The sequence below is a fragment of the Aquarana catesbeiana genome, linkage group LG07 (genome assembly GCF_042186555.1).
Source record: "Aquarana catesbeiana isolate 2022-GZ linkage group LG07, ASM4218655v1, whole genome shotgun sequence".
Classification (NCBI taxonomy): Eukaryota; Metazoa; Chordata; class Amphibia; order Anura; family Ranidae; genus Aquarana; species Aquarana catesbeiana.
In genome coordinates, this window is record NC_133330.1 from 93,871,026 (window position 1) to 93,893,787 (window position 22,762).

The 22,762-nt window shown below is 43.3% G+C and overlaps 1 protein-coding gene across 1 annotated transcript in view; it reads left to right on the forward strand.

Moving 5' to 3' along the window:
• The window catches only part of IFT27 (intraflagellar transport 27), a 134,320-nt gene that overhangs the window by 50,879 nt on the left and 60,679 nt on the right, over positions 1–22,762 (forward strand). The window contains exons 2-3 of the mRNA XM_073592499.1: positions 12,752–12,831; positions 19,374–19,433. Of these exons, the coding sequence (XP_073448600.1) occupies positions 12,752–12,831; positions 19,374–19,433 (140 nt within the window). The remainder of the gene's footprint in view (positions 1–12,751; positions 12,832–19,373; positions 19,434–22,762) is intronic.

The window sequence follows — 22,762 nt, forward strand, 5'->3', positions numbered from 1 at the left end:
CGGGTGTCTTGATTATCCCCAGAGGGGACAACTGCTGATTCTACAGGTCTTTGAGGTGAGCAGCTTGTGATACCAATGGTGGAGAACACTTACCTTTATCTGCACTTGGGGCGGAATACAGCTGGATTTTCTTCAATCAGTCACTTTATGCATGAACTTTTGAGACATATATTTATACTGTTTTTTTGGATAATACACATTTTGAATAATACACAATAATACACATTTATTTTGGAATATTCACAATCACATTATATATATATATATATATATATATATATATATATATATATATATATATATATATATACACACATAGTGGGGACGGAAAGTATTTGGACCCCCCTTGCATTTTTCACTGCTTGTTATATTGCAGCCATTTGCTAAAATAATTTAAGTTAATTTTTTCCTCATTAATGTACATACAGCACCCCATTTTGACAGAAAAACACAGAATTGTTGACCTTTTTGCAGATTTATTAAAAAAGAAACTGAAATATCACATAGTCCTAAGTATTCAGACCCTTTGCTATGACACTCATATATTTACCTCAGGTGCTGTCCATTTCTTCTGATCATCCTTGAGATGGTTCTACACCTTCATTTGAGTCCAGCTGTGTTTGATTATACTGATTGGACTTGATTAGGAAAGCCACACCTGTCTATATAAGACCTTACAGCTCACAGTGCATGTCAGAGCAAATGAGAATCATGAGGTCAAAGGAACTGCCTGAAGAGCTCAGAGATAGAATTGTGGCAAGGCACAGATCTGGCCAAGGTTACAAAAAAATTTCTGCTGCACTTAAGGTTCATAAGAGCACAGTGTCCTCCATAATCCTTAAATGGAAGACGTTTGGGACGACCAGAACCCTTCCTAGAGCTGGCCGTCCGGCCAAACTGAGCGGGGAGAAGAGCCTTGGTGAGAGAGGTAAAGAAGAAACCAAAGATCACTGTGGCTGAGCTCCAGAGATGCAGTCGGGAGATGGGAGAAAGTTGTAGAAAGTCAACCATTACTGCAGTCCTCCACCAGTCGGTGCTTTATGGCAGAGTGGCCCGACGGAAGCCTCTCCTCAGTGCAAGACACATAAAAGCCTGCATGTAGTTTGCTAAAAACACCTGAAGGACTCCAAGATGGTGAGAAATAAGATTCTCTGGTCTGATGAGACCAAGATAGAACTTTTTGGCCTTAATTCTAAGCGGTATGTGTGGAGAAAACCAGGCACTGTTCATCACCTGTCCAATACAGTCCCAACAGTGAAGCATGGTGGTGGCAGCATCATGCTGTGGGGTGTTTTTCAGCTGCAGGGACAGGATGACTGGTTGCAATCGAGGGAAAGATGAATGCGGCCAGGTACAGGGATATCCTGGACGAAAACCTTCTCCAGAGTGCTCAGGACCTCAGACTGGGCCAAAGGTTTACCTTCCAACAAGACAATGACCCTAAGCACATAGCTAAAATAACGAAGGAGTGGCTTCACAACTCCGTGACTGTTCTTGAATGCCTGCTTGAAAGCCAGAGCCCTGACTTAAACCCAACTGAGCATCTCTGAGGAGACCTAAAAATGGCTGTCCACCAACGTTTACCATCCAACCTGACGGAACTGGAGAGGATCTGCAAGGAGGAATGGCAGAGGATCCCCAAATCCAGGTGTGAAAAACTTGTTGCATTTTTCCCAAAAAGACTCATGTTTCTACTAAATACTGAGCAAAGGGTCTGAATACTTAGGACCATGTGATATTTCAGTTTTTTTCTTTTTTAATAAATCTGCAAAACTGTCAACAATTCTGCGTTTTTCTGTCAATATGGGGTGCTGTGTGTTCATTAATGAGGAAAAAAATGAACTTAAATGATTTTAGCAAATGGCTGCAATATAACGAAGAGTGAAACATTTAAGGGAGTCTGAATACTTTCCGTCCCCACTGTATATTCACATTATTGTGCCGATTGATTTTTATTCACGTATTAATGGCTGTGCTGAGTTATTTTGAGGGGACAGCAAATTTACACTGTTATACAAGCTGTACACTCACTACTTTACATTATAGCAAAGTGTAATTTCTTCAGTGTTGTCACATGAAAAGATATAATAAAATATTTACAAAAATGTGAGGGGTGTACTCACTTTTGTGAGATACTGTAGAAACCAGGCTTTGAAGTGGACCGGAACACAAAAAGTTAAAGTGTTATTAAACCCAAAACCAAAAAGTTTAATATATTGCAGCTTACCAATCATTATATGTGCTGGCTGCATCAGTTTTCTTTTTTCTTATGTACTAATCATCCCATTATGATGCCTAGGTACCCTGGGTTGAACAGGCGATGGCATGCACAGGCATGTGTATCTGCATTTTATGTTTTTTTTCTTATGATTTTAATGTCCACTAGTGGGTCTACCTGCACTGTATGTGAATGGCATTTGATTTATGCCTAAAAATAAATAGGCACAGACAAAATCCTACGTTCATACATAGAGCGGAAAATCACTACAAGTGGTGGGTGGTGAGCTGTCACTCGTCTTGACCAATGATGACAAACATGTATTGGTGGGTTTGTCCAGTAATCCGGTCATATCTTACATTCCCAAAGTCAGATGCAAAAGATGATTAGTTGCTACTGGTTATTATTAATAACATCAAATATCAGTTTGTAGCAACTTCTGCATATCTATTTTTCAGTGTTTTAGTAAATTTAAGGGTTTTTTTGAGTTTAAAGATGACAAGGGTTGGTTTACCTACAAAAGAATTGTGTAAATTTGTGCAGCCTACCATGTGGTTAAGACTCTCCTGCCAAATGGCATAGCCAGGTCCTTGATGGTTACTATAGCAGCTACACAGCTTGGTCAAGATCACTCCCCCCAGCTTGCTGGTTGGACAATACAAGCGCAGAAGTATTTCAAAACATTGGCTTCCAGTGCTAGCCCAATATATCCCAGAATACAGCTGTACAGGGGATTACAGGAAGGTGACACTAGTTGCAATGTAATGTTTTTGAAATATAATTTTGGATGAATGGTATTTTATACCCTTTTAAGCAATGTAAGATTAATGTTCATAGAAGCAAAAGATCTATACAAGCAGTACATCCCTTTAAGAAATATCCCACTTCCACAATGCTGAGCATTTCAGCAGAATATAGTTGTGAAACGGGGGTTGCAAAATATGTACAATTAACAGAAATGACAAGCATACGAGGCTGACTCCCACACACCCCTGTCTCTCGCTGACTGCTCCTACGTAGCACCTACACCACTGCAAATTGCTCAGAATTCATTTTACATATTAACTGTCTCACATGGGTCTCAAAACTTCTCAGCTTGCATTATAGTTCTCAGGCATCATTGTTAAACACTTCGACCATACACATGTGGATAATATATCTACAAAATGCCCTTTTCACTTTATTGTCCATGTCCCTTTTATTTCTGGTCTGTGGTCTACAGCTTGCAAAATGTAAGCTATGGTGTGACTAAACCGCAAATTATGCATAGGAAATGCACCTGCTGGAAGCTTTAAAATCCTTTCCTAACCAATCTTCCCACACTTCATAGACAGGTTAGTGCACACTTTCCCATATCGTCTTTCAGGACTGCAACCTTTGAGAGACCTCGGCTCCTCCCTTCTTAGGAAACACCGCCCAGCCTAGAGTTAAAAGGTATGCTTCCCCGCCGGCTCCTCAGTTTCTGCGAGGATCCGTGGCTAAAGACAGCCAGAGAGGCTGAAGCCTGTATGTCCAGGAAGGAGACAGAGGTCTCTGGGAAATAGTTGTGCTATGCCTCGGAGAGGGGTTACTTGGCAGCCACACTGTTGTTTCTATTGCCACCCAGCTCTCCGAAAGTTGTGTCGTGGGATGCTTCAGGGGCCCGCCTTCAGGTTCTCAGTGGAGACTTAGGAGGGGGCGCTGTTCCCCCCCCCCCCCTGCACTCTGATGCGAGCCGCAATGGAGCTCACAGCGGGGCCAGGTAGCAGGTGAGATCAATTCCGGCAGGGGGGTGTGCACCTCTCCTTGATCCGCGGCTTCCGGTTCCAGCCGCAGATGCTGAAGGCGGGCCGGGCTTTGGCTGATGGGGACCCGGAAGGGTCGCACAGGCGGTTGGAGGGCCCAGAGGCAAGACCATCCTTTTCATGGCAGGAGCATGTCAGAAGCAGCGGCTTCTGATGTTGCCGACATCAGCCATCTTAAGGTAAGGAGGACCAGGGGGTTGCGTCCTTTACCTGTCTATCACCTGTAGCTCCACAGATGGGGTTCCCTTTTGGTGGTCGGAGGGGAGATGGCACATGGGACCCGAGGGCTGGTGGTTCTATGTGCTCTCCTGGGGGTGGTCCCTATGGGTCTGGCTGGTGGGGGGGGGGAAGGTCACAGGGTTTTGGACTGCCTCAGACTGTACCTCACCAGCAGTTGTAGGGTACCGTACCCTTTTCTTCTGGTCACCCCCTCGGGGGGGGGGGGACCAGAGGTTTTCATTTTTTGTTGCATACATGTCAGCCCCATTAGCGCGATCTCATAGGCGACATGGCGGCATACCTTTCCCTTCCGACAGCATGGCTGGTAAGACTAGGGGAAAGAAGGAAGCCACAGCGTGCGAGTGGGCGGAGCTATTGCGCTCCAAGCTGGCCCACAGGAAGCATCCGGCGGGGTCACTTCTGGGGCATATGACGTCATCAGCGGGCACTGGAGACGCTGGTTATAGTCTCCATATGGCGTAAACAGGGAGCATGGATGGTAGCTCAGAGGCTAAAGGCTCTGATTGGTATACTGGGACCTGAGTTCAGATCCCAATGAGGGAAAGCCGTTCGTATCCTAGGTACTGCACAGCACCTGCACCTTCTGCTGGACATGTGGCAGCTCTGTGGCCTAGAGGTTAGAACTTTGGCTTGGCATCCCTGCTGGTCTGGTTTTCAAAAGGGGAAGACCCAGCAGCGGCTGTGGACCATCAAAGGGATGGGATGGACTCTTCTGCGACACCTGCACAGGCAGCAGAAGCAGACCACAGCACCAGCACCTCACAGGTAAGCCTGAAGTGATGGTACTTTCCATACACATCCTTTGAGTGTTTGTTTTTTTTCCCCCTTGTAACCAGTAGGGACTGGGTGAAGAGGAATAATTTTTTCTCCCTCCTGCACAAGGTGTATGGAGTGGGTATGGCTGAAATCGCACGGTGTGGAAAAACACAAGGCTGGCCGCTGAAAGGCAAGTCATGGCTCACAATCAGTGCAGCCATGGGAGTCTACCTTGAGACATAGGATCTTGTCCTCATGTCAGCTCCTACTGACCTTTGACAAGTCACTTTATGAAGTGGCTCAGCGGTTAACATTTCAGCTCTGGGTCACTGATTTGATGGGGCTGAGAGTCCGTTCCCTGAGCAGTCTCCTGGTGACTCGGGCGTGTCTAGCCAGGGGTGAAGGCCTGGGTGGCTGACACTTCTGCTTGGCAACACTGGGGTGGTTAGTTTAGATCCCCCAACATTCTAGTGCTTGCATCAAGTTGTGGGTTCTCCCTGTGTTTGTGTGGGGTATCTTACATGCCCCAAACTCAGGCTGGCATTTGATATACCTGACGCATTGGAGTAGAATGCACTCGTGACCAGAAGGGTAAGCTCACACAGAGTCTGCACTATAGACACTGCAGTGAAAACTTTGCCTGTGTAGGACCAGAAAACCAGCTTGCCTAAAATTTTCAGGCAGGGGTCTTCAGGTTCTCCTGGTCGACTCACAAACAGTGAGGAAAAAGAGCTTGCATTGAAGGTGTTGCACCTAATCTGTGCCTTAAATACTGAGGTCATGAGTTTGAACCCCAACCAAGTTAGCACCCTGCATGTTTTTACTAGTGTTTTGTTGTTACAGGGTTGCCGGCCGGATGGTGCATGGTGGCCACATCACCTGTATGCACCTGATATAGGAAACTAAACAAGGGATCTCTGGTGACCAGGGCCCGATATCAGGGGGTGGCCCCCTGTATGGCATCACGGAGGGTTAAAGGCCTTTAGGTGAAGAGACCCTAGTAAGATGCACAAGTTTCTAGAACACTTGTTAAGAAGTTGGAGAAGGCTAATCCAGTAGACCCCCTCATTACAAAATTTCTCTGGAGGAGGTGGTTGCAGGAGGACAGGAAAAACACTCCTGCTCCACGACCAGCGATAGAGCAGTGGAAAAGGGTGTTCCTGTTCATTAGATCCGTTGGAAGCCGGGGAAGTCTAGAGTCCAGCTTCTCGGAAGGCTTTGGTTCAGTACCCTCTGCTCCCTTCAGACGCAGTTTTTTTCCACAGATCCAGACTTACCGGCCTAGTCCTGGGAGATGGAAGGGTATTGTTGGATTCCATGCTCAAGAGAATGAACTTTCTTCTGAAAGGGGTGTTGCGCATCTCAGAATATAGTCTGACACAATTGCAGACACACATTAATGCACGGTCAGTAAGGGGACGGGCAACCCCCCCCCCCCAAGTGGTGGGTAACGAACAGCATGTTCAAGACTGTGCGATATCCCTCACGCGGGGGACCTGTTCTTTGTCCTGGGCCGGAGGTGGTTCTTGAATCGCATAAAAGACAGGAACAGAGCCCTTCCTGTGAAATTAAAGGGTGACCCAGGTAGGAAGGCTGGGCTATGGCCACAGCACCCTGAATGCACCCGATCTCATCTGGTGACGGAAGTTATGACTAAACTCAGTGGAGTCCTCGTTTTGCAGTGGAAGGCACTTCCATAGGAAGCGTCTAAAGGGCGGTTAACCCTGGGATCTCTAGTTTCCCTCGGGAACTCTGGTTTCCTCCCATAAAACCTCCTCTTTGGGCCTAAACCAGTAAAGGGTTGGCTCTCCTGAGTAGATGCCATCATTTAGAGCTGGCATTTTCCCCAGGTGCTATTCCATCTCGCACACCCACAGTCTTACTGGTGGGCATAGAACACTTCGGTCTTTCTCATTGTATTACACTGGCTTAAAGAACCACGGTTCTCTGTCCTGAAGGCTTTGGGAACCAGGTGGTCTGGCTACTAAGAGGGATCCCTTAAGATTATATTTTATGCTCCACTTACCTGAGATTTGGAGGCATTACAGCAGCTGGACCAGTGTTAGGTCTGCAGTTTTCCAAGTAGGACCAAACTTTACTCATTGTAGGCCCTTGTGGGATCTTCCTTTGAACTTTGGTTCATGTGTTAATAAGGGTTTCCTTCCTAAAAAGTAAGGGTTAAAATCTCTAGCAATACCTGGGCAAGATGACATTAGCTAACAATCGGACAAGCCTAAATGTAGAGAGATCTCAGAGAAGCTGATGCTACTCCGCGCCAGATCTGTGCAGCGGTAACGTGATTCAGCTCTCCTACCTTTTACCTGACACTAAAGGCTGACCTTGTTGTCAGCAAAGGGATCGGGCTCTTTGAAATCCTGTAACCCGTAGTCCCACCCTAATGGTAAGTGCCCGCTTATCCTCTCATAGGTTGCTGTCCTGAAAGACGATATGGAAAAATTAGAGTTACTTACCGGTAACATCTTTTACGGGAGTCTTTCAGGACAGCACCTTGTACCCACCCTTGTTGGTTTTTCCTTTTGGGTTCCCCACTCAGGAACCATCAAAAAAGCAATTTAAGGTGTATGATGTGTTCTTGCGTCTCCCCAGCTGGCTGGAGTTGCTCTTGAAGAACTGAGGAGCTGGCAGGGAAGCATGCCTTTTAAATCTAGGCTGGGCGGTGTTTCCTAAGAAGGGAGGAGCCGAGGTCTCTCATAGGTTGCTGTCCTGAAAGACTCCCTAAAAGACGTTACCAGTAAGTAACTCTAATTTTCCTCCACTTTAACTAATACAGCTTGGTTAAAGTGTTACTAAACCCACAACAGTAAAATTTGTCTGTATATGCAGCATAGCATGCTTGTTATACTCACTGTGGAACTTAAGGGAATAATCCTCTGCATTGTGTAAAAAAGGCGTTTCATCCTGTATGCACAGATCCTTCCCTCCTGCACTGTCTATCTGGGGAAAGCCAGCTAACACAGGCAGGGTAGCCGATCTGCACATGCTCAGTTGTGTCTTTTATGCTGGAAGGAATAATTACTTGTTCTCATAGCTAGCCAGGTCACATGATATTGGCATCACACATGTGGGCGTGTATTCAGGCTGAAGTGGAAATCTCCTACCTGAACTCTCAGCACTGGAGAAACTGTGCAGTTTATCACTCAGTGTTATACAGATTGCCTTATACAATTGCTGTATTTTAAAAAAATCAAAATGCCTTTTTTTTACATTCTTAACCACTTCAGCCCCGGAAAGATTTACCCCCTTTCTGACCAGAGCACTTTTTGCGATACGGCACTGCGTCGCTTTAACTGACGATTGCGCGGGCGATGCACCCAAACAAAATTGACGTCCTTTTTTTCCCACAAATAGAGCTTTCTTTTGGTGGCATTTGATCACCTCTGCAGTTTTTATTTTTTGCACTATAAACAAAAAAATTTTGAAAAAAAAAGCAATATTTTTTACTTATTGCTATATTAAATATCCCCAAAAAATATATAAAAAAACGAATTTCTTTCTCAGTCTAGGCCAATATGTATTCTTCCACATATTTTTGGTAAAAAATCGCAATAAGCGATTCTTTAAACCATCATGAATTGCAGATTTTGACTAATTGCTGTTTATTTTCACAAATTTCTGTTTGGACACAACACCGGCAACCAAATAGAGTCTGGTGCACGATATTATGAGCGGAGATTGTTACTCCGCTCCAAAACTAACCAAGAAAATAGCCGCCTCCGAGGCTGCGTCATCTTTGTCCTCGTTAGCCACTGTGCTGGGAAAACAGCAAAATCTTCCTTTACCTGACTGTATTCGGTAGCCAGTGTTGTATCCAAACACCAATTCGTCCAAATCGGCAATTATGATGGTTTAAAGAAAGCGGAAATGACGTGGTTCGATTTTTTTTTTTTTTTTTTTTTTTTGCCAAGTTGCCTATTTTGTCAGGGCACCTGCATGTCATTGACACTTCCTATTGGTTGTCCAGTAGCAGGCTCCACTCAGGACCCAAAAGAGAAGTGATGTCATTATAAGCAGCAGAGGACCGACCAGTGAGGGAGTATCTGCAGTACTGGATTAGCAGTCCTCAGTACCTAGAAGTGGCAGTAGTGAGGGACCTTAACTGGGGACTAAAGCCGAGTACACCCGTATCTGTGTACCTCTGTCTATTCAACAGAAGCCGATTCTTCTCTCAAACAGTCCTGCTGGAAAGCCAACATTCATATTTGGTGGGGGTTGGGAGTCCCCCTGTCAGAGTACAATAGCACGGTGGGTGAGATCCCCACACCACACATTGTTGTGTTTATCTGGGGATCTATCCTGCTGGTTGAATGAAAATAACTGAACATGTATACCCAGCTTTAGGTTAATATAACTCACATTACCAGGTTAGAAAAAAAAAAAAAAAACTTGCAGTAAGTTTTGATGATCAAAACTTCAGAGGTGAAACCTTCATTGAAGAACCTGTGGAAGAGTGGACACTCGTATTACAGCCGTACAAGGTGAAATGTGCCAATGAGTTAGCAGAGGTTCTTCTTTGAATCGAGGATGGATGAATGAATGAAAGTCTGCCTCCTCCATTCTTGCAGCACTTTTCATTGCGGGAAGCAAGAGTACAGCTTTATTGAATGGAAGAGCAGGTGGAAAGGACGGGCATAGTGAGCACTATAGTCAGACATGTGCATGTGACAGGATCAGCAGCTTGTATAAAGCCCTGTAGCACTGGAAGAGCACAGGTGTTGAGTATTCGAGGTGAAAAAGAAATGAAGCTTTCAACAAACATAGCAGTGACAATTAGAAAGGACAGGGCCGCTGTTACAAATTATGAAGCTCCATACAGCCTGCCTGATGGGGCCCACTTCAACCACACCCTGTCCCTGGCGCGAAACAAAATGCAGGTTTGTTGCTGTTTACATAACTTGTGTGTTCACAATTGCATGAAGGAGCGGGGGGCAGTTAAAATTTTATTAAAAATTTAAAAAAATTACACTATCTTTAAAAAAAATATTTATTTCACAAGGGATGAATAATATCCCTTGTGATGGCATGGGCCATGAGAAGTTCTCTTTATGGAGAGATCTGGGGTCTTTTAGACCCCTTATCTGGCCTCCAAAGCATCTGATCAAACCAAGATTGGTTTGATCAGATGCTTGTTCAAGCTGGTAATGACTTGTTTACATCAGACCGAAACTGGAAGCAACAAAAATAGGATTTTTATAACAGCTTACCTGTAAAATCCTTTTCTTGGAGTACATCACGGGACACAGAGCCACAGTAATTACTGTATGGGTTATATGGCATCTTCAGGTGATGGGCACTGGCACACCCTAGACAGGAAGTTCAATTCCCCATATAACCCCACCCCTTACTGTGAGTACCTCAGTTGCAAAGCAATACACGTGTAACCAGAAAGAGGGGAGGGACCTCCTGTGTCCCGTGATGTACTCGGTTAACTGGTAAGCTGTAATAAAAATCCTATTTTCTTTATCGTACATCACGGGACACAGAGCCACAGTAATTACTGTATGTGATGTCCCAGAGTAATGCTATCTGAGGGGAGGGGGGGGGGACACTAACAAAAGTAGGGTGCAATCAGACCTGAGGACCTATACTGTTGCCTGCAGCACACTGCGCCCAAAGGCGATATCCTCATGCCTTCCTACATCCACCTGATAGAATCTGGTGAATGTATGGACTGAAGACCAAGTTGTGGCCTTGCAGATTTGAGCCATGGAGGCTTGGCGATGCACTGCCCACGAAGCACTAACATCCCTGGTGGAGTGCGCTTTGATTTGAAAAGGTGGAACTTTCCTCTTCAAACCATAAGCTTGAATAATTACATGCCGAATCCATTTGGCAATAGTGGATTTGGCCGCTGCCTTTCCTTTCCTAGGACCTTCAGGCAACACAAACAAAACATCTGTTTTCCGAATCTGAGCAGTCGCCTTCAATTAGATTTTGACTGCTCTCACTACATCCAAAGACTGTAGTGAATTTTATTCCGTAGAACAGGGTTCTGAATATGTCGTATCGGCTCAAAAGGCTGTTTCTGTAATGCCGACAGAACAAAATTCATGTTCCAAGGGTTCAGGGGTGCTCTTACCGGTGGATTAAGCCGCATTATCCCCTGTATAAAGCTTCGGACCAAAGAATGTGAACTAAGCGGACGTTGAAATAATACCGATAAGGCCGAGACCTGGCCCTTGATAGTACTCAGGGCCAGTTTCATCTCTAACCCCATTTGCAGAAAGGCAAGAATTCTACCTATGACATACTTTCTAGGATGCCAACCCCTGGATTCACACAAGGAGACATATGCCTTCCAGACTCTATAATAAATGACTCTGGAAGCTGGCTTCCTTGCATTAATCAAAGTAGATATCACTGAGCCTGAAAGCCCATGATTCTTCAGAATGTGGGTTTCAATAGCCAAACCGTTAAATTTAGCGTTTGTAAAGTAGGATGGAACACTGGTCCCTGCGATAGCAGGTCTGGACGTGGTGGTAGGGGCCATTGGGCCCCTACCACCATCTTTAATATTTTTGCATACCAAGATCTTCTGGGCCACGCTGGGGCCACAAGAACTACCGACTTCCTTTCCCGCTTGATCCTGCGAAGAATTTGAGGTAGCAGCAGAATAGGAGGGAATGCATAAATCCGTGAGAACTGATCCCACGGGGTCACCAATGCATCTATTCTGCATGCAAGTGGATCCCTTGTTCTTGACACAAAGTTGTTGACTTTGTTGTTGAACCTGGACGCAAACAGATCTACGTCCGGGATCCCCCATCTTTGGAATAGAGCCAGGAAGATGTCTGGATGAAGGGACCATTCCCCCGGTAACAACTGCTGGCGACTTAAGTAGTCGGCCTGCCAATCCTCTATCCCTAAAATAAAGATTGCCGATATGCACGGCACATGGTTTTTCTGCCCAGGTTAGGATATGGTTTACCTCTCCCTGGGCTGCCTGACTTCTGGTGCCCCCTTGGTGATTGATATAAGCCACTGCTGTGGCATTGTCGGATTGAATCCTGACAGGAGAATCCCACAACCTGAATGTCCAGGCCTTTAGGGCTAGGTACGCTGCCCGAATCTGTAGAATGTTGCTGGGCCTTTCGGTATCGTCCCTGGTGCTGATTTACAAAAAAAATTTCAACCTAAGATTTACTGGAGTTTTGCTTTCAGAAAGTTATCCTAGGAGAGCATATTTCACCGTGATGGTGGTAATATGCAACATCTGTGTTACTACTGCCTCTAGCAATCAGATATTCTTGATTAAGCATAGTAACTGAACAGAAGTGGATGTAGCACAATGTCAGAAAAATACACAAAAGCCAACAAATAAACTAATAAGAATGCTGCATATTAAAGGATAGAAAGACCTGGTGCAGGAACTGTGGCCAATGTCCTACCCCCTTTTTAAAACCTTTTAAGCACATGTGTCATTGGGCCATGGTATTTAGCCAACTTGTTCCTAAATTAAAGACCATCTCTATTGCCATATTACATTGCCAATCTATTACCATCATTACTGTATTTTCTTAGTAGAGTGTCCATGATCATGCGCACAAGCTTTTAAAGAAGCAAATACAATTTTTGACATGGCACCCAAACTGGGCTCTGAAGTAAAGTTATTGGGACAATTGGAGTTTTTAATAAGGGATTAAATACTTTTTTTTACAAGCAAAAATGATTGATGTTGCCAATTTATACTATGGAGGTTATAATGATGTGACAATTGTGTGTTTTTCAAAAACAGGTGACTCAACAGTTGGAAAAAGCACACTGATCCAGCTGTTTCGGAGTGATGGGAGCCACTTCCAGAAGAACTACACTATGGTAAGACTATAAAGCATGATCAGTGAGTAATATTGATATCCATCTAAAGTGCCTTGAAAAAGTATTCGCACCCCTTGAAATTTTCCTCATTTTGCCATGTTACAACCAAAAATGTAAATAGGTTTTATTGGGATTTTATGTGATAGACCAACACAAAGTGGCACATAATTGTAAAGTGGATGGAAAATTATAAATTTGTGCATTTGTATTTAGCCCCCTAACTAAAATCTAATGAAACCAATTGCCTTTAGAAGTCACCTAATTTGTAAATAGAGTCCACTTGTGTGTAATTTAATCTCTGTATAAATATAGCTGTTCTGTGAAACCTTTTAGATGTTTGTTAGAGAACCTTAGTGAACAAACAGCATTATAAAGGCCAAGGAACACACCAGACAGGTCAGGGATAAAGTTGTGGAGAAGTTTAAAGCAGGGTTAGGTTATAAAAAAAATATCCCAAGCTTTGAACATCTCACTGAACACTGTTCAATCAATCATTCAAAAATGGAAAGAGTATGGCACAACTGAAAACCTACCAAGACATGACCATTCACCTAAACTGACAGGCCATGCAAGGAGAGCATTAATCAGAGAAGTACTCAAGAGGTCCATTGTAACTCTGGAGGCTCTTTGGAGATCCACAGCTCAGGTGGAAGAATCTGTCCACAGGACAACTATTAGTCGTGCACTCCACAAATTTGGTCTTTATGGAGGATTGGCAAAAAGAAAGCCATAGGAAGTCCTATTTGCAGTTTGCAAGAAGCCATCAGGGGGACACCGCAAACATGTGGAAGAAGGTGCTCTGGTCAGATGAGACCAAAATTGAGCTTTTTGGCAGGGACAGGGAAGCTGGTCAGAGTTGGTGGGAAGATGGATGGAGCCAAATACAGGGCAATCTTAGAAGAAAACCTGTTAGAGTCTGCAAAAGACTTGGGCACAGGTTCACCTTCCAGAAGGACAACGACCCTAAACATATAGCCAGCGCTACAATGGAATGATTTATATCAAAGCATATTCATGTGTTAGAATGGCCCCAGTCCAGACCTAAATTCAATTGAGAATATGTGGCAAGACTTGAAAATTGCTGTTCACAGATGTTCTCCATCCAATCTGACACAGCTTGAGCTATTTTTCAAAGAAGAATGGGCAAAATGTTCGCTCTAGATGTGCAAAGTTCGTAGAGACATACCCAAAAAGACTTGCAGCTGTAATTGCAGTGAAGGGTAGTTCTACAAAGCATTGACTCAGGGGGGCTGAATACAAATGAATACAAAGGCACGCCACACTTTTCAGCTATTCCTTTGTAAAACTTTTGATAACAATTAATCATTTCCCTTCTGCTTCACAATTATGTGCCACTTGTGTTGGTCTATCACATAAAATACATTTAAGTTTTTGGTTGTAACATGACAAAATGTGGAAAATTTCAAGGGGTATGAACACTTCTTCAAGGCACGGTTTTACAGGGGTCTAGAATTAAAATATACAAAGGCTCAGTCAGTAAAATTTTCTTCCGGCAGTAGTCTGTATCCCTTCAACACATCAGTGCCCCCCTTTACATCACAGTTTCCCCTGTCTTCAGCCTACTCTTCAAATCATAGTCCATTTTACGTAACAGTCACCTCTTTATATCGGTGTCCTCAGTTCCCCTATCCCATCATTGGCCCCCTCTGTACATCAGCGTAATCAACCCCTCTTAACATCACAGCCCCCCCCCCTTTTACATCAGTGTTCACCGTGCCACTCCCCTTTACATCACATCCCCCCCCCCATTTAAAGCAGTCCCACAGTGTCCTCCATTCCCCTTCACATCACAGTCCCCCCTTTACATGGCAGAGCCTCTTTCACATCACAGCTCCCCTTTTACATTGCAGTGCCCCTCTCAGTGGAGGCCTCCCCTGCACAGTCCTACCTTTGACAGGGCAGAGGAGCTTATCAGTCTGAATGTCCTCCCCTGGTTCTCCCGCCCGGCCACCTTTGTCATCCTCACAGGAGAGTGGGGGGGGGGGGCGCTGCAGATCTGGACAGAGAGCGGCAGCTGTCCGACCTTTTATATTAACAAGTGGGAGATCTGCGGATGCTGCTTCATCAGTAACCAGTGATTTGTGTTTCTTCCATTTGGGAAATGCATTTTTACATCAATGTGTGTGTGTACACAACATAATCATTAGTTGATTACACACATTTTACAGTAGACAGCATCTGTAAACTTTATTTTACACTGAAAATGGTGAGTGGTGTTTGCCATGCTCTTATTCTGAAAATACGAATTGCCTGGCTGTCAGCTTGGTCCATGATAACCTATAATTTGAGACACAGACCTAGAAAAAGTATGCAGATCAGGATTTCTGAATTAACCCTGGCATTCTTGTTCCATGTCAGTGACTTGGATAGCATTGAAGTACGAAACAGCCAGGTAACTGGTATTTTCAAAAAGGGGTCAACAATGACAGTTACAGTATGTGTTTCTCTCAGTATAAGTTCATTTTAAATAACCTTTGATAGTGCATACACATACTCTATTGTTTGCATGTATAGAGAAAAGAGGTTCACTTCTGGTGTCAGGTCTGGGCTCCTTTTCCTGCATGAATGTTTTTAATGCCTAGCATGTAACTGTGATCACTATTAAACCTTATAACAGCACCTTAAAAAGCAGTTGTAAGGGTGTGCCATTAAGGCACACACTTTTTATCATTACACCCCACCCTGTCTTTGCTTATCAACAGAACTAACGGATGGAAGGAAAGAAAATTGCATGATTCCCCCATCAACACAGCCAGTGTTGCTGGGGGAATCCTTCCTGCAGCACTACTGTAGCGCCTTACCAGCAGAACACAATGATTCTTTTTGCCAGCTATAGCCGGCGGCACTGATTGTTCGGGAAAAACCCAACAGACTGGTTGTTTATTGACTGACTTGTGTAAAACCAGGGTGCACATACATGGATTAAAATTTTTCCAGTCCCTGCTGAACCGAACAAATTTTGATACATGTATGGCCGGCTTAAGAATTCTGGATAAAGCATATTCTACAAATACAAGTGCCTGTGAGTAAACAGAACAAATTAAAATGAGAAGCCTTACTGTGAAGGAGTTAAACTCTTTGCTTCCCCAACATCTTCCACAAATACAGTAGGTACAGTCTCTCTCAGTTGCCAAGTGTCCTGGGTCTTGCGGAACAGTGCTGTGATTTTGGACACTGTCCTGCAGTGTTAATATCCCACAGGCTGTCCTGCAGGATCCAGAATGCTTAACATTTTGCAGAGTGGCAGTGGAGTGATCATCTGACAGTACTGTGTATTCCTGGCAGATGCAGAGTGGCAGCATGGTAATGAATCTATGCTCAGGTAAGTAACCACTGAATGCCAATGCTTATTCTTTCTGCCGCTGACACCGAAGATCTGCAGTTATTTCGCTCCTGCTTACACCAACAATGTAGGGCTTGTTTTATCACATTGACATAAACAATGGGGCTTACTTTTCTCACACTGATAACCATGATATGACTTATTTTACTCTCTCTGTTTCTCTTCAGTGTACTAGTCTGCCCTATTTTTCTAAAACAGGGAAAAACAAAGAGGGAAAGGTGCAACACGGCAAGCTATATGCTGTGAAGCCAAACCCACTTTATTAGCCACGCTAAATTTGGAACACACCACCACATGCCTGGAAGATGACATGTTTCACTCTCCTCATTTTTATTCCCACACACATCGCGGTATCCCTCCTATTTCCAATTGTCACTCCAGAAATGATAAAATTAGAAACTTACAGCTGTTATTTTCTTGGTCCCTTAGGCCGGATTTAACAAAGATTTTAAATTATAATGGTACTTCTTAAATTTTCTGTGTAACGACACCCCGAGTATGAAAGGGGTTAATAGTACACAACATAATGAGACAGCACACATTATATATACATATATACAGCATTGAGTCTGACTAAAACAGATCATAGTGGGGTTCTCATTCACCTTGTGCCCCTATGCTATTGTGACGGGAGTCACTAATATCTAGGGTACCCAGAGTCTGTGTGTCTTGGGGGACATGGACCTGAATCTAAAGTAACGCCACCTCAAGGGTCCCCAAGCATACAGCTCACAACAAGCACCGTTCCCCCAAATACCTGGGCCCATAATCGGTAGACAAGAGGCTGGCATTCAGTCCCCTCCAAAATCCTCTGTCCCAGCTAGGTCTGTCACATTCTGCAATCTCTCTTGGTATACTTTTGACTGATATGTTTTATCCCTCAAACTGTTCTCTATTTTTGTTGGCCATCTCTGGACTTGTTCTATATTATCTTTTTATAATATAAAAAGAAAAAACTAAAACAAAGTCCCAGTGCAAAAATCAATCCATATATAAAAAAGCAAACTTCCATCCATATGTGATAACAGTGGCAAGTAATAAAAAATTGTGCAGAATCTTCAAATAAATGTGCATCCAGCTCCACACCCAAGTGAGTAAGTAGCCTGTTTACCAACTATCCGTGACTGCTAGAAAGCAGCCTCACCTAGCACAGGTAAATCGGTCTCCCCAAGACCATTATGCCCTGTACACACGGTCGGACTTTCCAGCGGAATATGTGCGATCGGAGCTTGTTGTTGGAAATTCCGACAGTGTGTGGGCTCCATCGGACTTTTTCCATCGGAATTTCCGACACACAAAGTTTGAGAGCATGCTATAAAATTTTCCGACAACAAAATCCGATCCTTTAAATTCCGATCGTGTGTAGACAAATCCGACGGACAAAGTGCCACGCATGCTCAGAATAAATTAAGAGATGAAAGCTATTGGCTATTGCCCCGTTTATAGTCCCGACGTACATGTTTTACGTCACCGCGTTTGGAACGATTGGATTTTCCTACAACTTTGTGCGACCATGTGTATGCAAAACAAGTTTGAGCCAACATCCGTCGGAAAAAATCCATGGATTTTGTTGTCGGAATGTCCGATCAATGTCTGACCGTGTGTACAGGGCATTAGAGATGTTTGGAACTGCTGCTGGAACAATGTCAATTGGAGTCTCCCCTTACATCAGAGGGCCAGATAGAATCTTGCGGCGGGCTGGATCTGGCACGCAGGCTGTAGTCTGCTTCCTGAAACTAATTACAATGTTACAATCAAAGCACTTTTCTGCCCTCAGTAAAACCATGCTGCTTTGGGTCGAGCAAATTATGCATGTTAAATGTAATTATTTATTACAAGTACTTTTATAGCAACGTTATAGCAACGCTTTACATACACACACACACACACACACACACACACACACACACACACACACACACACACACACACACACACACACACATATATATATATATATATATATATATATATATATATATATATATATATATATATATATATATATATATATAATATATTGTACATTCAGATCAGTCCTTGCTCTCAAGGAGCTTACAATCTAAAGTCCTTAACTCATATTCATACATATACTAGGGTAAATTTAGACAGGCACCAATTAACTAACCAGCATGTCTTTGGAGTGTGGGAGGAAACCGGAGTACCTGGAGGAAACTCACTCAGGTACAGGGAGAATATGCAAACTCCAGGCAGATAGTGCCATGGTTGGGATTCAAACTGATGACTTTAGTGCTGCTAGGCAGAAGTGCTAACCACTTAGCCACTGTAAATGATCATTGATCTTTTTTAGAAGTAATTCCACGCATTTTACTACTACAGATGTTAACAACCTCAGACCCGTGCCATAGCTGAAAGACGGCTACAGCACAGCTCTCTTCCCCCCCCATGTGCACCCCCTGGGGAGCACACAGCTGACCACAGATCACGGTATAGGGCAATCACAGAGGCCCTTTACCATGTGATCAGCTGTGTCCAATCACAGTTGCTCACATGTAAACAAAAACTTGACGGTTATCGGCATTCCTTTCCTCATGCACTGTTACAGCATGAGGAGAGGAGAGCCAGTAACAGGCAAGTTTGACAGGGGACATTTACACAAATAATGAGGGCACTGATCCTCAGTGCCCTGATAATCAGTGCCACCTATCGTTGCCTCCTTATCAGTGCAGCCTCATCAGCACACATCAGTGAAGAAGAAAAATAACTTATTTGCAAAACTTTAACAGGAAATAAGAACAACTTTTTTATTTTTTTTTTTTTTTTTTAAACATTTTCGGTCTTTTTTTAATTTTTTTAGTAAAAAATAAAAAACCCAGTGGTGATTAAATACCACCAAAAGAAAGCTCTATTTGTCTCCAAAAATTTATAAAAATTTCATATGGGCACAGTGTTGTATGACCGCGCAATTGTCATTCAAAGTACGACAGCGCTGAAAGCTGAAAATTGGCTTGGGCGGGAAGGGGGTGAAAGTTCTCAGTGGTTAAACTCACTAGCCTGTAGTTGCCAGCTTCTTCCTTATTACCACATTTTCTTATTTCTAAACCTGCATTATTGTTGCTGATATGAGTCCATGCTGCTGTTTTATAAACAGGACCTACAGTGGCATATGTATGTGAACAGCTAAATATGTTTTTTTTTTTTTTTAACTTTCTTTCAGACAACTACCATGGATGTTATTATGAAAACTGTACCAATTCCAGATACTGGTGATAGTGTGGTATGTAAAGGATTTATTCTGTAAGATTTAATTTAAAATGGCTACTCACTATCTGACCGATACAGCAAGGCCCCCTTCATACTGGCCAACAGATCCGATATTGGAGCCAGGCTGTATGGAAGTCACCTTTGTGAAATCCACGTCCATTCAGTTGTTCTGTCTGGAGGTTAAGGCAATAATAGAAGAAATGGCCGCACTCCGTACTCAATCAAAATTATTTTTTTATTCAGAACATCCCAAGTGTTGACAAAATTCCTCAACACTTGGGATGTTCTGAATAAAAAAGAATTTTGATCGAGTACGGAGTGCGGCCATTTCTATCCTTGACTACATGCGGAGGCGGGCACCTATCCAGATCATCAGGCATTTTCTCACCTAGAGCAGCAAGTTTTCTTGTTTGGATATCTGGACGTTAAGGCACCCATGTTAATTCCACGGGCAGGTGAATGTAAATGGACATTTACATCCGACTACCTCCGATCCATCAGGCTTATAGTTAAGATACTAAGTTTTGAAAAGCAATTCCATTTTTTGTCTGATCTAGACAGAGACTCTGAGGTAGTCAGATGTAAACAAAAACACTTCTGGTTACATCCACTTGCTCATAGACACAAATGAAGCTTCCATTCAGATCCTTCTGAAAAACCAACAGGGGAATTTGAACTGAACGGCCATGTGAAAGGACCCTTAACCCTTTCATGACTAAGCCTATTTTTGACATTTGGTGTTTACAAGTTAAAATCCGTATTTTTCGCTAGAAAATTACTTAGAGCCCCCAAACATTATATATATTTTTTTAACAGAGAATCTAGAAAATTAATTTGTATAATGTGAAAGATGATGTTATGCCGAGTAAATAGATACCAAACATGTCACGCTTTATAATTGCACGCACTCGTGGAATAGTGACAAACTACGGTACCTAAAAATCTCCATAGGCGACGCTTTAAATTTTTTTTACGGTTACCAGGTTAGAGTTACAGAGGAGGTTCAGTGCTAGAATTATTGCTCTCGCTCTAACGATTGCGGTGATACCTCACATGTGTGATTTAAACACAGTTTACATATGCGGACATGACTTCCGTATGCGTCTTCTTTGCTGTGCGAGCTCGCGGCGACGGGGGTGCTTTAAAATTTTTTTTTTCTTATTTTATGGAGGGATCGGGGGTCTAAAAGACCCCCGATCCCTCCTTTACACCTCAAAGTATTCAGATCGCCGTTTACTGTATATTTTTTTAAAACTGGCGCCATTGGCAGCTGAGTAAACTGGAAGTGACGTCATGACGTCGCTTCCATGTTTACAATTAGGAGACTTTAACAAAGCCGCTTACGGCTTTGTTTCAGTCTGTCCCTAGCTGCCGGAGGTGGCGGATTGTTGATCGGGCCTCACGGTGGAACGGGAGGCCCAGTAAGAGCAGCAGGAGGCGGCGGGAGGGGGAGACGTCCCCTCCCATTCCTCCGGTATAACAGCCAAGCGGCTTTCAGCCGCATCATTTGTTATACCTGGAAAGCCGATCGCCGGCTCTAAAAAACAGTATTGGGATAATGCCTGCAGCTGAGGGCATCATCCCGGTATAATTCCCGAAAGCCGAGTACGCACATCTGCGTACGCTCAGCGGGAAGGGGTTAAAGTGTTACTAAACCCACAACAGTAGTGTACATCTGTATATGAAGTAAAGCAAGCTTGTTACACTCATTGTGGAACCTAAGGGGTTAATCCTCCACACTGTGTAAAAAGGTTTTTTGAACCTGTCTTCTCTGATCCTCCACTACTTTTACTGTCCCCAATCTGACTCCTGATAGTACAGAGCCTTAGGGGCACTCTGCACATGCTCAGTTTGGTGTGTATTGCTAGAGAACTTTTTTTTTTTTTTGGGAGTGTGCACGTGATCAGCACCGGGCCAATCAGCATTTTCCAGACAAAGGTTCAGGGGTCATGCAGCCTCATAGAACAGCAAGAGATAAATAAAAACTCATACTACAAGCTTTAATCAGTGCTTGGCCAGACAATGATAGAAGTCAAAAGACTGCTATATACTGATGATGAGAAAAGGTATTTGGCAGTTTATATTTACTAAAATAGTTGCATTTCCATGTACCGTGGGAGACCAGATATAGTGAATCCAGCGTCCTAGGTTTAGTAACACATTAAAACAGATTGTAAGTAGCAGTAATAATCTGCAGTATGCATTTATGAATTTAGAATCTTTACAGATAAATTGTGATTAGTGGCAGTAGGGGGCAAAACTGTTCATTTCTTTCTGTCTTGTTTGAATAAGCTTGCATATTATTGTGCCCTAATGTGTTTGCATATGTGGCTAAGATGGATCATTTTCAGTAACCTTATATTATAATAGATAAATGTTAGGTAAGGGCTATTTCAGAACTTGCTTGTAATGCTTATGTCATGTAAGCAAGGAAGGTTTGTTAGGTTCTCTAAACCTCATGAGCTAAATGGTAGGTCAGAAATACTCCAGATTAAACCATGCAAACACAACTTTAATGTGATGTTTGAAGTGGTTGTAAAAAAAAAGCTTTTTTTTCATTTTTTATTTTTTATGCATTAAAATAACAAACATATTATACTTAGCTGTTCTGTGCAATGAACTTGCACAGAGTGGTGGCTTCCTCTTCTCGAGTCTCCCACCTGAGCTTTTGGCTCCTCCTCTTCTCTGAGTGCCCCCTCAGCAAGCTGTGTGCTGAGGGGGCAGGAAGGCTCCTGACCCGGGCTGTGTGCGTCCCTAGACTCACACAGTGTGACTCAGCCATGCCCCCCACTCCTACCTAACAGAATTTAACTGACAGCAGCAGAAGCCTAGAAATGTTTGGGGATGCCTGGGAGGAAGGCATTGTATTGGTGAGAAATTGCATTAAGGTAAAAAAAACCTTTTGCCTTTAGAACCACTTTAAAATCATAAGTACACGTGTGTGGGTAAAGTTGGTATTATATTGCATAGCTTAACAAGAAAATACAAAACACTGCGCTCTAATAGAAAAACAAAAATAAATGGGAAACAGCCATTGCATACATTGTGACTAACAATGAAATACAAATAAAAAGAAAAATGCAGCGCTCAAAAAAGAGTGAGGTGTAGGTGTAATCAAAACCTAAATGATGCACCTAGTGGTGGAACAAGAGTTCAAAATCCAAACACGTAGTATACAGAGAAAAAATTCCACTGGATTGATTGTTTCTTACAGTGTGGACTTATTACACATTTTTTCTCTGTATACTACGTATTGCATAGCTTGACAACATTTCCAGAAAAACTGTTGACTCTTTGCACCAATAATAGACAATCGTGTGTTTGTGGCCCCCTTCATGACAG